Source organism: Oryzias latipes, chromosome 6 (assembly GCF_053564925.1).
Source record: "Oryzias latipes strain Hd-rR chromosome 6, Olatipes_Hd-rR_3.1".
NCBI classification, from domain to species: domain Eukaryota; kingdom Metazoa; phylum Chordata; class Actinopteri; order Beloniformes; family Adrianichthyidae; genus Oryzias; species Oryzias latipes.
Window position 1 is genome coordinate 32362251 of NC_136242.1, and position 16038 is coordinate 32378288.

General features: G+C 40.8%; 1 protein-coding gene across 1 annotated transcript in view; it reads right to left on the bottom strand.

The window, feature by feature from the left end:
- cecr2 (CECR2 histone acetyl-lysine reader) overlaps positions 1–16038 on the bottom strand; it is a 40583-nt gene that overhangs the window by 16386 nt on the left and 8159 nt on the right. Inside the window, exons 2-6 of the mRNA XM_011476491.4 lie at positions 6113–6207; positions 3043–3226; positions 2491–2600; positions 2243–2323; positions 527–594 (exon numbers count right to left, since the gene is read on the bottom strand). Of these exons, the coding sequence (XP_011474793.1) occupies positions 527–594; positions 2243–2323; positions 2491–2600; positions 3043–3226; positions 6113–6207 (538 nt within the window). The remainder of the gene's footprint in view (positions 1–526; positions 595–2242; positions 2324–2490; positions 2601–3042; positions 3227–6112; positions 6208–16038) is intronic.

The window sequence follows — 16038 nt, forward strand, 5'->3', positions numbered from 1 at the left end:
CCTAATAATATTTGAAGCTATTTTTTCTAGTACGATGAGAATTTGATCTGATTTTCACCCCGGTCTGACTTTTTTCTTACGGCTTGATGTGTAATCTTAACAAGAACCGTTTGAACAACAATTTCCAGAAGGAGTTGGAGAGAAAAATCTGCTCTCGGGTCGCTAAAGAGCCTCACAAAGACCCAAACTTAATCAATTCTTCACTGATCTGACCCGCTTTCCGATGGAGAAACTGCAAACAACAAGGGGGCAGATCGAGGGGTTATGATGCTCTTAATCTAAATTAATCTGGACTCCAGACAAAGTTTGAGCTTCTGAAAAAGTCACTCAAATCCTCCTGTGTCAGGGCTTTGACAGCCATGTTGCAATAAGCACCACAACAGGATGTCGGTCAGACGCAACACAACCGTCTCACACAACATAAAAATCTGGTTTCTCTTTAGCAAAAATCAGATTTTCCTGAACTACTTAAGGAAGCAGAACTGAGTATAAATCAGGCTAACGGCCGTCTCTGAAATCCTTTTACCTGGACTCGGTGGAAAGTCATCCAGCCCATTTTCTGACTTGTCGTCTGCATCTTCACTCTCTGTCTCACTGATACACAAAAGAACACAAAACCAAATTACTCTGAACAAAGCATAACAATATATGAGATTGTTCTAGAATAATGGCACATTTGCTCCATAGGACCAGTTTTTTAGTGGAATTAGCAGCGTCTCACACCATTTTCATGATTCTACAGCTCGTGGTCATTGACTGAAGCAGTTATTTCATGTTATTGTTTTTATAATTTTATGAATTTTTATTTATTTTGTGTTTATTTTTGACAAATGGACCTCAAGTCTGTAATGATAATAAAGCTTGTTCATTAATATCTGAGGCCATTATACTATGGTCACTTAGAAAAATTTAATATTGAAACAATATAGCACTTGAATCTTCATACTTTTAACATTTAAATTGTTTTTTTTTTACTAGAAACAAACTATTTGATACACAGTGGTTGTCATGGTAACAGCTATGGAACCACCAGCTCGTTCATCTGCAGCTGCTGTATGAGGACTAAGCGGCGGTAGGAAAGTGGTTTGTGTGCAAAATGTCAAGTTAAGAGATCCAAAGCGTCAGTTCAGAAAGACGGTTCACCTCTTACCGCTTGTTTTTGACCAGACGATGAGGCAAAAGTTCGTTTCAAAGAAACAAAGTCCTCAAGTAGAGTCCTGGATCACTTTGATTTCTAAACATGACATTCAGCATAAATACCACTTTCATCCACACATTATTCCTCTGTAGCCGTTAACATGACAATGTGTTACACCGTCTGTCTGTGTACAGTGAAAAAAACAAAAACAAGATTAGAGTACTAATAACTGATTTATAATGTATTCCTTTCATAAGTGCCCATGGAATATATAAGCGAGATAATGCCCTACAAGGTGCCAATAATCAGAAAGGAGTCGACTTCACAGAAGTAACCGCCGTCCGCTTTACGTCCGACGCTTCACGCCTCCGCGTTATCCATTCATTTCTGTTATACCATGGTCCGGGTGAATACTCTATTCTGATTGGCTGCTGGGTGTGGATTAAAAAGTTATATACCACAGTGACATCAGCAGGGTGAAAAATGTAGTTCCGGTCACATAGCATAATGTTTTGTATCACTGCGCTGGCTTCTTTAAAACAACCTCTAGCTTCATCATCTGGACAAAAACAAGCAAAACAAGCGGACAGAGGTGAACTTATAGCTTTATATTGCTGAATCTAAATAGTCGGCTTTTCGTGAAAAAAAGCCATCCAAATCGAGAAAAAAAAACAGAATTAAGGACTAAAAACTGGTTACTATTTTTCTCTTTGTAAGTGACCATGGTATAAGCGGGTTAATGGCCTTTGAAGTGTGAATTATCACACTTCGTCCAACCTTCCAATGGAAAGCGGAGGACAGTTCAGGCTTCCACGGCGTGTGTTAAAAGGTGATAATGCACACTTTGTCAGCCATTAACCCTTACATAGTGAATGCCTGATTAGGCATCTTATTTACTAGACATTTTGCAGCCAATCAGAATTTAGTATTCACCTGGACTGTGGAAAAAATTTGGATAAATATTTAGGCCCTTTAAAGGTCACCATATGATCAGCTCCATTAGGAGGTCTGAAAACTCAAACCTCGTACATCTCTGTAAGACAACAGGTTAGGTTGTTGGCGTTTCCCTTTGTGTTTTTGGCTGATATTTTTAGTTTTTCTTACCTTAAATGAGCGTCTTCAAACTTTCTCTTTTTGGGGGGTCTCCCCCTTTTCTTTCTCTCAGGCATTGAGAGATCAGATTCCCTGTTGGAGAATAAAACAAAGAATAAATAAAAACATTTCACTGGTGGTAAATTGAAAGCATTTGACATTTTCTAAACACCCAAGTGGATCCACAGTCTAATACATTTTAATAAATGCAACCTGGTTGGTTTCTTGAGGTAAAAAGCATGTGTTGCTTGTTTTCTCACCTTTGCACAGGTTCCTCCTTGTACATACGGGTGCCATAAAAATACCAGTAGAGGGCTCCATCCCCGTCCTGCCCCAGGGGTTCCACCCTCAGGCTGTCTGCATCTAGACCCTGACAAAGAACCACAAATAAATCACTGCTTTTCTCCAAGTAGATGTTGACGTGAAACTTTCGGCATCAGAAGAGGAGTGTGTGTGTAGAAACCACATGAAAGCCAAGCTTTTTCAGAAGGAAACAAAAACTGAATTCTATCTGGCCTTTTGAGGTGAATGTGTACACTTTTAATATACTGCATGTAATGAAGGCATATCTGTCAAGTATGGATCAATAACTGCAGACGATGAATAAAAAGTTAGAAAAACCTGATATTTAAAGAAAGAATAAGGAACCTGGTTCCTCCCCTCTTCAGATCCATGAGGTTCGCATCTAAACATCAGAATGTACAGTAACTTCAACGGTGAAGGGAGAATCCCCTAAAGAATCCAACTCTCAACTATAGACTCTAGTTATAAGGAAAAAAAACAGTATAAATGCTTGTTTTTGAGAAGTTCACCTTAAGCAGGTCAAAAACATCGGCAGCATCCAGCCGGTAGTCGCAGAGACGATGCAGCAGCTCCACCTGAGTGCGAGGCAGGAGGCTCTCGAAGGGCCCCTCCCGGAGTGGGTTGGGCTTCCCCTCCTCCAGCTCCCAGCGGTAGCTGATGATGTCGTCCAGGTAACCGCCAAAGGTCTGGGGGCTGAAGGGTACAGCGGAGTCAGACTCTGCTCTGCTGAGCAGAGCGAACGTCTGGTTTGGGGATTTCACCCAATCACATTTTCATACAACGGAGGAGAAAAGTCAAGTTTCCGTTTGGGATCCTTCTCCTGTAGAAGTTTATTTTGTATTTTAATTAGCAGACGTCAGAGCCTGAAGTCCCACTTCAATCACATTTCAATCGATTTTCAAAACCTTACCTCTGATCTTTTTTATAATGAATATGCCATTTTTAGCCAAAATCCCAAACCCTATGTGGTTTTGTAGGACATAGTTTCTGCAGAGCAGCAGAAGTTCATTGGAAATTCAAATCCAAAAAGTGAACTTAGAACCCGAAAAACCCTGTTTCTTCTCCCCGTTGCTGAAAGCTCTCTGTTTACACTCTCCCACTAGCTTACAGTTCCTCACAACCACAATTTAACATAAAGGGTGCAACAAAAATGGGAGCAATATCGGAGCCGTACAGCTCTGATCCAGACGAGGAAAACAAAGACGCTCATGGATCTATTTGTCTGCAGGTGGATGCATCAGAAAGGGGCGGAGCAGGAAGCTTGTGGCCCCGCCCAGCGTAGTTTGTACATCACAAATAGGATCCTTTTCAAACGATTTTTTCTTTTGTTTGTGTGCTCCTTATTCACAACGATATGAAAAAAAAATACGGGTCTTCAAATAAATATCTTCAATGTTTGGACAGAGATTTGTTTTTTTATTTAATGCGATTTCTGAGACTTAATGTGAAAATGAACATAAGCAAAGTTTTTCACAATGACAGCTGAAGAAAATCCCGAAATATACTCTTGATGAATGTCAGTTTGGGTTTGTATTGGAGCTCTGTGAGGGTTCTGCCAAGTACAGGTGGAGCAGATTACTCTGTACTCCTTAGTTCCACCTCAGAAGAAAAGAACCAGGGGTTGTGACCGTCTTTACACCGGCACTCACTGAATGGGGAGCAGAGAAAATGGCTTATCTTGAAAGAGCACTGTGTTCTTCTCTCACAGCTTCAGGCTCTCCGTTCTCGTCACCCCAGCTCTCCGCTGGTTTTCTTCACCCCCCCCCCTTTGACAGAGCATTTCACATGTGGATGAAAAGGCCAGAGCTGTGCAGCCACCACCCCCAAGATGCCACTGCCTGTCCAGTCCAATAAGGCCGGCTTGTCTTCCTGTAACTGGCTGGATCTCTCCTTCTACACCTATTTAGTGTTTTCTAATGAGACGGGAGAGTGGGAGGTTCCAACAGGGGAAAGCCCCGCCAGTCCGAACACATCTGTGGATTTGAATAACAGACCCGTCACTTTCTCCCACCGTGCAGGAATGAAAGAGAAAGCTCATTTTCAGCGGTTCAGCAGCTTCCCTCCCCACACCGTGTCTCACTTCTCACCACAGCCCTGTGACTCAAGAGTTCCTGATCAGGCTCCTGGTGATTCTGACTCATTTGATCTGGATGAGAAGGTGGGGGTTATTGTGGCATCTTCATGAACCCGGCCAGCAGTTAAAGTGATTCCACTGCACCTCTGATGGTTCATCATGGCCGTTATGCAACTTTAAACTCATAAATCTGGCTAAAGACAAAACATCCGTTTTAATTGCACTTCAGAAGATACACAATATAAATATGATCAATTAAAGTAAGTTTAAATAAAAACAACATACTATGTTTAAATACATTTTACTGTAACGCACAATAAAAGTACAGTATAAGTACTTTTTTTATTTATAAAGTGCTTCACACAAAACTAAAACCCTATCACAGACAGAATATTCAAACACTGTTTCCATCAGTCATATGAACAAAACCTTATCTAAATTCTAGCAATGTAAAAAAACTTTTTCCTAATTACACTGTCTCCATTAAATCATAATTATACAAATAAACGCAAACCAAATCACGCGATAAGTCAATCAAAAACATGGCGACAGACGTGAACAATCCTTTGATTGACAACCGAAACATTCAGATTTCTGCCACAGTTCTAGCGCTCATCATCATCTATCAAAGGAGACGTCGGCGTCTTCTTCAGGCCGTGGAGCGGCGAGCTTCTTACACGTGGGAGGGGCTACGGATTAAGCCACTTTGGGAAATGGTGATTGGTGATTTTACAGAGGAGCTGTGGATCCATCCATTCATTCCACACGACACTCTTAACTTTGGATGAGCTGTGGCGCCCGCGGTGCAGCGCCCAAAGCAGCCAGTTCCGACCAAGGAGCACATCGCCATCCGGTTATTGGTCACATGACTCATTTCATTTAAAAAAAGTGTTTCAACTGCAGTTTTGAGAAATTTGTCTATAAGCCTCAAAAACCTCCTCTTTCAAGCACATAAAAAGTTTTTTTTTTCCTGGTAAATGAGCTTTTTTTAACGAACTTGTCATGTTTCCATTTCATAAACTTATTATCGCAAATCCAATATGCGCAATTTCATAGTCAACGGAAACGCAGATCAAATCAGAGCTTTCTGAATATAAACATCTTAACGTGGGTTTTAAAGAATTAATCTGATGCTGCCACAATTAAAGGGGATCCCAAAGACGAGGCACGACCGTTTGAAAGGCCAGATCTCCTCTTGATTAAATGCAGATTGTCGTCATTTTTTGATTTTTAATCCCCTAATTCAGTGCTTATCAAATTGTTTTTTTTGCTAGGCCCCCCTACGAAAAAACACAATGTGTCGCGCGCCCCCCCAACCCCACACACACAGCCGCGCTGTGACAATATATTAGGTTAGTATCTATAAAAAGTTAAGTATACCTAAAATTGTATCTTTTAACTATAAAAAAAAAGATATCACATATTGTGCTGCCCTAAAACGAAAACGTTGCCAACTAAAGATAAATGACATTGAGTAAAAGGGGAAATTTTTATGTTGAACTTACGTGATGTCAGTGCGCTGGTAGCATCCCTGCAACAGACAGGTGACGAGGTCCCCAAGAAAGTCCAAGTCCTGTTCGGACACAGCTTTCTCCAGCTCCTGGACAGAAGAGAGACACTCATTTAAAAAAAAAATGTAAAGAAAATCTACAACCATAGTCACTTTCCAAACAAGAGAACAAAGCTGCACAACACTTTAAACGACAAAAATATTAAGTTGCAGTTATAAAAGACTGAAGGGACATTTCTCAGAAGTGACGAAAGGCGGGTTTAGGAAAAAAAGCCAAACTGTAAGCCGGCAGACTCCAGGACAGATGAAGGGAACTGGCTGGTCTTTAGTCCAGCTGCAGCACAGGTTCAAGTTCAGTCACCAGCCCTCTCCTCCCTGGCATTGTGTGCTCACCATTGAGAGTTTATGAAGCGGCAGTAACCGGCAGAGCAAACTCTGAAAACTCTGAAAGCACCAAGGAAAGATGGCAGCCAGCGGGGGCACAGAGCCACCATTTCCCCCCTTCTCTGCTTCAACCCTGAACAATGATGCCAGAAAGCCAAGAAAATAAGAAGAAATGGGGTAAATTAGGAGACAAACTACAAATAGTCTTCTACTAAATAGAGATGTCATCTTCTACTCCAGTCTATTCAGTAATGCACTAACAGGCACATTCTTCTATTTTTTTAAGGAAAAAAAAAGTAGATCCGGAGTCGAGCAGGCACGACTGCTCTCAGGCTGCCCTGTCCCAGGAGGAACCGGGTTGACCTCAGGGGCCAGCAAAGGTCAGCGTGCACACCTTCTGGCAAAGGAGACGGACGGAAAGCAGGAGTCAACAAGTCAGCACGATGACAAACAGAAGAGGAGGAGGAACAGAGGAGCTGAAAAACGGGATAAGATAAATGTTTCTGCTCCAGGGCAAGAAACGAGCAACAAAGAAAACAAAAAATGTACGGAAAAACAGACGTTTGTTTCTGCTCCTCTGCTTTGCTTCTGTGAAAACTCCACCAGGATCAAATTTGAAGGTAACCGCTAAAAGCCTTCCATGTCTCAGGTGTAAAAGGATGGAAAAAAAGTCGCTTTCTGGCACAAAACAGATAAAACTGAACTTCTGAATATTTAGTTCATAGAGAAACCAGTTCAGGCAGTAAACTATTGAGTCTTTTGATAACCAAAACATCAAGATATACAAACCAAACCTCTGCTTTGGAACCCCAAAGAAAAATTAAAGTACAGAGAGAATAAAATGTGAAAACCATTTTTTTTTTTATGTATTGAATTCAATTATTCTGACCTGCAAGAAATAACAATGAAAAAGAATCAAGATTTCTTTTCCTGTTTGAAACCATTAAAAAAACCACATGCTTCCATTCAGGCTGTCAGCTTTGATTTAGGATAGAAGAACTAATTCCCCATGATCCTAATTTTCTGCATCTGTGGTCTCAAGGTGTTAGTAAATGGTCTGCATAGGAGAGCGCTGCTGTGGATCGAGGGTCAAACACGGGGGTCAGAGTTGTGACGAAGGCTGGTGGATATACGTCTCAATATTTTCCCATCATCTCAATACAACAATTTAATTCTTAGTTATTAAAAGTACTGTGCAGATAACAGATACAGTGAAGTTCTCAGTAATCATATCACCTGTCCTGCAATTCATTTTCAAAAGATGGAAATCTTCAACTAGTTTGTTGAAGATAGTTTTGCAAACTGATCCCTTTTTCCGTGTCCCCTGAGGAAACAACATAAACACCTGATGGACGGAGCAGGAGTTTAAATGGAACTACTGAGTGGCGATAGTTTACAAAAGGGTTGCGGCAGTTTATGAACAAAACGCTCATTTAACACGAAGCATGTCAACCATTTGAAGGTGCATCAGGTGATGCATCGCCCAGTGATGCACAGATTTTGAAATGAGTCAATTATCAGACATGTTGTGGTCAAGCCATTGACAAAAGCAAAACATCAAATGGCTTAGTTTCAATCTGGAAGTACAAATGAAATGACATGGACGGCAGCTGGATGGTGGTTGAAGATAATAGATTATTAGGTTGGTTTTTTTTTCCATTGAAAAAAAGGAGTGACATGCCTTTAATTTCATAGGTAAACAACACTCCAACAGGAATTCTTTTATTCATTTAATTATTAACATACATTTTGTATTTAAATAGTAGTCTTTTCTTCTTATAGTCAAATATTCAGCTACAAAAGCCAATAAGAGAATATGTGCATCCTCCCAAACACAAGCACGCGGAAAAAGATGCAGATATTTTTGGAATCTCTTACTCCTCGTCAGCTAAAGCGAGCCCCCCTCTGAGGGACTTTGATCACAGTTTGAAAGGACCCGGGGCCACAGCAGGGGGAATACGTTTAGATTGGAGGCCCTGCTGCAACCCACGAATTAACAGCACCCAACCTGAACTTTGAAGTGCCACATAACATCTCATCAGATAGCAAAAAGGAAGGAGGGATCGATTTTGGCCGTGTGCCCTTCTTTGGTTTTCCACCCGTTCTGCCGATCCCACAGCCGCCTGGCCAGGACAAATGCTTGATAAAAGTCTGCCAGGAACCGCGGTGAGCCTGGAGTTTGTCCTGCTGGGAACTTTTGCTTGTATCAATACAAACACAAAACATAAGTGGAACGAGCGGCATGCATGCAAATCCCAATCCTAATCTGTTCATGGACACGTTTAACCTGAACAAACGCTACAGTATTTTTCCTGTTTCACATCACTTTTTCCAAAGAGTAATAGAAACTGCAGGTGAAAAAAAAGCAGCATTTTTACCTTATGGCATTACATTTCTAAAAAGATTCAGGCAGCGTTTTGTTACTTGCTCCCAGAGATCTGGTTTCAGCTGTTTCACTTTCACACAAGGAGGTAAAGAGACGTAAAAGAGGTGGGAAGAATTGGTACATCGTGCATTCAGACCTGCAGAGGTGCAATATAAAGGCTGAATTTAACCAAAGTTCCTTGGTTTAGTTAAAAACAAACAAAACTTTCCTTACAATTCAACGAAAAAGACAAGGAGGAAAATGTTTTTTTCCAGCCTCTGTGTAAACCGTTGTTATGCCTTCACTGAACCTCATTGGTTTTGTCCATTATTTACAATACATTATATCCAATGTGCGCCATTTTGTCGGGCTGGCCAAATCTACAATTCCAAAATCCATAGCCCTGGAAATTTCCCATTAGTCTCTGCGAAGAATCAGAGACTCATCGATGTTCACTAGATTGGTGAATAGAGACCACAAAAAAAATGAATGTAATTTCTTACAAATCAACCAAGTGGTCTTTATAAAATGTTCATATTTATTGGGTTTTTATTTTGTCATATTATATATTAGAGGATTCCCAAATAGTATATGAACCCATCTCGAAAAGCCCTAAGGGGTGATACTGGTCTACGTTCTGCAAATCTCAATGAATAGATGCAACATCAAAAATCTCTGTTTATACCAACAGAGGGTGCATGGTACTTTCTTTTCATGGCTGTTGTTGAACCATTAGACTCCATGATGAACTACTGCTGTGGGCAAAACAGGCCATTCACTTCACATATTTGGAGAAAGATTGGAGGGTGAGTCAAGGCTTAGTCAAAAGGTGTGTCATCACCTCCGTTCCTGGTGGGTCTGGCTTGCAATTACAAATTCCCCCTGAGGGTATACCACCTCTCCCCCGCCATTTCTCTTTCTACTTCTCACCAGTTAAACCTCTTTCCCTCTTCTCGCCTTTTTCCTCCCGGTGTCTGCGAGGGCCTCTGAGGTATTTTATTATCCCCCTGACGACACCCGGCTGCATTCTCTGCATCACCCGCTTCCTTTTATCATCGTCCTTATCTCACATTTTCCACACTCCAGCCAGTTTCTGGCTTTTCCTGGCTGGATGCTTTGCTGCGTTTCTATTGGTTTTAGTGGAAAAGGCTAAAGTAGTTTGAATGCAAGCCTTTCCCCATTTCTCACTGCCTCATAAAATATTATGCCCACATTTATTGCCTTCACAGATGCTTCACGTGTTTTGAAAAGTCTGGAATTAAGTGTGGACATGTTGAGTTACTTAGGTGGCTAATTTAGTTGCTTATTAGGGAGAGGATATTAGTCAGAGCCATTTGCTAATTTAACATTTATTTTTAAAGTAAAAAGTATTTGTCAGGACAGATTGTTTAAGTTATTGCACTTACAAAAAGGGGTTTGGTCTGTAACGACATGTTTCTTCTTATTGTTATCATTCTTAAGCCTTTTCAAGTAAACTATATCTATATGCATGATGATGTTTTACCTTTGGCACACTAAAGAACAATTTTTCTATGAACTATTAGTTATTTACACAGCTAGTTTTTCTAACCAGAAGCAAGACGAATTGATCTCTGAGGCTCCGCCTTTCTCTCCTTGTTGGGCGCCGCCCATTTCATAGTCGGCCTCTGCAGCGTGCATTTCGCCCACGTACAACAAACAACAACCGAATTTTTGTAAAGATGGATGAGCATTTGTACATATAGAAGGAAAGTGTTAGCTGATCACTGCTAGCTCCACGCAGAAAGTGGTTGTGTGTTAGCCAGGGGGCGGTGACCTCTCCACCGTGGACAGGTCCAAAGAGAAGAAATACCAAAACACTTTTTGCTTCACTGTATACGTCCATTCATCAGTGACTCTTTTATAAATTTAGTTTAAATGTTTAGAAGTGTTTACAATTTCTTCATGTAAACAAACGCATGTATGTAGGTTAACAATCCAAATAAAGCAGGTCATCAATGCTGATAATTTATCCGAGTGACAGCTAAAGAATTGGTAGTCTATCTACATTTATGAATATTTGGGCATTTTTTCTTCAATATCAACAAATACATGAAGTAACAGTGAGTAATTTACATTGTTGTCATAAATATATTTCTGTCTACCTAAAAAAAGATCTTCTATACTTCTACAACCAACACTCGCATACAAAACAAACTTTGGAGACGTCAGTGAAACAGAAAAAATTATTACATTAAGGAGGCAAAAACAAAGAAATTAACACATAATTTTGATCTAGCCTTATCGAAGAGAACCAACTACACAGACATGTCGTTGAGACTAAACGAGTTAAGGACCAAACTTTGCGGCCTGCCTCAACTATCAGGACTGTAGTAAATGAACAGGAATTGTGATCTCAAATAAAATAGTTGTGATGGTGCAATATGAAACCTTTGCACCTTAGACACAAATAACTCAAGAGTTGAAGAGTCACATCATAAAATAACAGTAATAAATGCAAAAGAATATCTCTATTTCAGACTAAGACTCCCAATTGGACCCAATAATTTCAGTAATTTACTTTTTATTTTTTCAAAAACAAAGTACTTGTGTGTTTATGACTTAGCTGCGAGGAAAAAGTAGGGATAAAGGTGGGGCGGCCGTGGTATCAGCAGCTCGCTGCAGGTTAACGGAGCCTGCAGTTATCAGGGGGGTGGGCCCCTCCACTGAGAACAGACACTTTCCATGCCACGGCTCTTAACAGCTCCTCTGGGGTCTATATCACCAACAGTTGGAGGACGTGTGGAGGGGGAAGGGAGACCTGTTTGTTGTGTAAAAGGCTCCCCTCTTCTTCTCCTACGTCTTTCTTTATTTCCCCCCCCCCCCCCCCCCCCCCCCCCGGCTCACATTTGGTTCCTTCAGAAGTCATCATCTGACAACACCCTCCACCCCCACGCGTAACCACCTCCTGCCACATGACAGCATGCAAAGTCGTAACACCACAGGAAAACGCCCTCACATCCTCAGGATGTACGGTTCAGCTAATCAGATGAAAGCATCAGCATCTTTTGACTTGTTGCCACACACATCTGTCTGAGGTCTCCAGACAAGACTGGTGTACCTGGAAAATGTATTCCGATTACAAAATCCTAGAATGACTCAAAGAAAAGACAAAAAAAAAGCAGTATTTCCAATCTATGTCTTGTTATTTACAATATTACAGCTTTGAGGAAACAACTTCACCTACTTCCTCAAATAAAACTGAGCTTCCTGATTCAGGTGAGGTACCCCTGGACCTGCATATTCTTCACATGAACAAAGCGTGAAGGCCATTTCAAAAAGAACAAACTGGCACTCATTGATTACTCGATTTCAGTCCACTTTAAAAAAAAGACATTCTCAGAGTGAAAGCCTTTTTGACAGTTTGTAATTGGCTGTACACCATGAAATGTTTCAATGTCGCATCTAACAAAAGACGTGACGTAACAAAGGACAGGATCTTGTTAGCTCAACTCTTTGAAGTCCGCCTTGCGTGAGTGGGTCTCGACACTCCCAAACGGGGCAATTGCTCCCAAGGGTCTTTGGGAATATTCACACCTACGTTAACCTTTGCATGGGAAAAAAAACATCCTGATTTTAGTCACTGAAACCACAATGTAGGGGCGTCTAATCTGGTTTTTGTAAAATGGTCATTAGTTTTTGCTTTGATGATGGTGATGTCATATTTGGCATTGAAAAAAATAAAAAGTGATAAAGTAGTGAGCCTGTGTCCAAATTGCATTAAAATCCAGGCCACTATAGTGTCATTTAGTTAGGGAGCATTCAGTAAATTCGGGCATATCAGTAGCATACCAGACGTACACAAAGACATAGAAATAGTTTTTAGCCTCGACTTTGTGAAAGGGGAGGGTTGTCAGGAAGACTCTGGGCACCACCAAAAGGCTCGTCCCCAGATTTCTCAGAGTGGCTCATTTGAGACTAGCATGACAGAAATGTACTTTGATGCTGAACATTGAGGAGCGTCTCAGAGAACCTAACATGGTTGTTTTAATCACATCTATGTTTACTGTAAAAACTTGTGTGTCTTCTTCATCATCTGTTATATGTAGTGGCAGGTCTGTTGGTTAACACCTACCTGCTGTGAGTAAAGCTTTTACATAAATCTGAGTGTCACCTGCGTTGCTGTGATACATACTTACTGCACTCTCACCTCTCTGGAGGATCCATGTACAGATCCCATGACTGACTCCAGCGGGGCTCCATAGATCAAAGCCTTCTGGTTTAAAAACAGGTTTTTGACAGACTACTTTGTGTCTTGGAGACAGAGGCTGCGAGTGTAATGCAAAACACTGGTAGTAACCTGATTTGCTGCTTAATTGGATTACGATCAATAGAGTGTCAAATGAAACCATAGTAAATTCCAGTTGATGTCCACAATCTAGATGGAATAAAAGAAAACATACAACTGTTTTCCTGAGCATCTGCTGTCTTTATTGATAAAAAAAATAGATGGATTGCAGAAATTTACTACCAAGACACCTTCCGTGTCTATCCTGCTGTGCAGCCAATACTTTGTCAGCAGTGAGAGAGTAAGGTCATCAGCTGGTTTTGTTTACACGTTGGATGACCTATTTTTTTTTCCAGTGATTAAAGCATGAAGGTTAACTAGCCACACATTTAGACATGGTTGGCCTGTTGATTTATTGAATCTTTTTCCACTTGCATTTGCATTAACAGGAGTTAATAGTTCACTTTTCTTTTAGGCTACGTGAATTATGATCCTCTGTCACCGGACTTCAATCCATCTTCCTCCACAGAACTTGCCCTCAAAAAGGAAATGCGGCTTAGGCTTTCAAAAGCCTTTAGATCTTTGGCTATGTAGTTTGGAAGTGTCTTTTTTATAGGTACTGATACATGTCCTGGACTGTTCATTTCATCTACATTTTGAATGGATTAGTAAACATATTTTTCACATAAGTCTGATTTTGTTTTGGACATTGATTTTCAGCATTTCCTTTTTTTAACAGTTGCCATGCTTCACATTAAATGGATTAAACTGAGGTTCATGCATTTAATGTCAAGCACAGCAACTGTGTTTGACATTAAACTGTCCTTCACACGCTGACAAGGACTGGATTACAGCGTTACGAGACTCCAGGCCACTGATTGGTCAAAGACATGCCAAACATATCTGTTTAGTCCAGAGGACGACAAATCAAAGATATATTCTCTTCAAAACGGAATAGAATGACCGTAAGGCATTTGTCTCAATTTCTCTAATAGCTGTAGAACAAACTTAGAGACTGAGCAGCAGAGTCCTTGTACGTTTTGACCGTTTATCCGTTTTTTTTATGCGACAACATAAAAAAACTAGGAAAAGATGAGCAAAGAGTAAGACGTCCTCTCATTTTTAGGCTGCCATAGTCGACCAGCCCACTCAGTTTGGGGCTGGATTCTAGAAATAGAGTAATTCAAGTAGAAAGTAGTTGTGGGTTCTACCATGTTGAGCAGAACCATAAAATTGAAAACAGGGGTGGGATTGTATAAGTTTGCTTCTTTCCACTCCCTTTTAAGCAATAATTAATTTTATGTTTAAGTATCCTAAGTTTGAACACTTTACGTAAACAAAGAATATTCTCACCCATTTATATAAATATTTTTGATTCACATTCAGCAATCAAACCCAGTAGGAGTTCATGAAAGTGTGTTTCCGTGGTAAAATGGTAAACAAAATCACATGATTTTACTTTGCTCAGTGCATACTCTCGTTCAGATTCAAACTCTTTAAAGGCAGCTCTAGAGGCGTCTATCCAGCCCTCTAGACTTTGAAGTACCATATTCAACTGTATCCAAAACCAGCATTCAAATCCAACAATACTGAGCCTTTTCTTTGCCTCTGTGTTCAGAGTGACGTTAACACCATCCTATAAAACCCAAAAGCCTGTGTTCACGATGGTCTACTGTGACATTTTATCTGTCCTGCAGCAACAGGTGACAGTGGTCATAGTGATCCTCTACAATGTTTTGGTGACCGAGATGAAAAGAAAATTAAGTTTGCTGCCAATGAAAGTCAAAAGTCAAACACATCTCCCATGATCCTTGTTCTAGTACTAACACTACAAATACTGTAGGCCAACATTCTTCAACCCAGTGTCTTTGTACTATCATTTTCTATCAAATACTTTACAGTAAAGAACAGCAACATATTCCAGGTAAAGAAAATCCTTTTGGACTGAATTTCTCTTTCATTTTGGTCGGCTCACGAAAACCTAAAGCATGTGGACAAACCAATAGATGTATCACAGACCTCTGGGCAGCACATTCACATCAACAGCAGAGTACTCAGACTGGATAAGAACAGCTATGCTGACATTTTTGTCACTTCTCATTTTTAGCTCCGCATCCAGCTGCAAAGACCGAGAAAGACAAAGTGAAACTGAAGACGCGTCCTTCACTGGAGATGGTGCGAGGGACCCGTGGTGAGCTGCAACAATGGGGCCGGTGGAGGGAAAGAAAAGGGCATGTGCCCCATGCACCTACTCGTGAACCCATCTCAAGCATGTATTGCTGCTCCTGCTTGTCAGTCACAATGGGGGAAGGGGCTGCTGCATCTTACCATGCCCCTCACTTTGCATATGAGTAAAGGCATTTAAAAGAGATGACGAATGGTTTTTGATCCTTGAGGAGCACTTGATGAGAGAGTTTGTAGGGGCAGCAGGGGCATTAGTCAGATCTGGAGAGGAAGGTGTCAAAGGTTGATGTCTGGGAGAAATACGGAACTGAAGATGGGTCAAAAGACCAGAGGAAAAATCAAAGACTCGCTGCAACAAAAATTGTGTTTTTGGCGTTTTTAACGTGCATTTTTCTCATGATTGGGGACATATGAAGAGAAATGTAAGCTTAAAACTGCATTCCTGAATCCTGATTTATAAAAAGTGTTGGGAATCAGGAGTTGATAAAGTAGGAACTACAATGTCAAGACCGAGGCTCCCTGCTCTGCTCCATTCTGACCATCCACCTGCAGACAAATAGATCTATGAGCGTCTTTGCTTTCCTCGTCTGAGCTGGAATCTGGATCTAAACTGTACGGCTGGATAGCTCCAATATTGCTCGTCCTTTTGTTTCACCGCTAATGTTAGGTTGGGGGTGTGAAGGGCTGTAAGCTAGTGGGAGAGTGTGTAAACAAAGGCATGATTGGAAATTTGTGTTTTTAC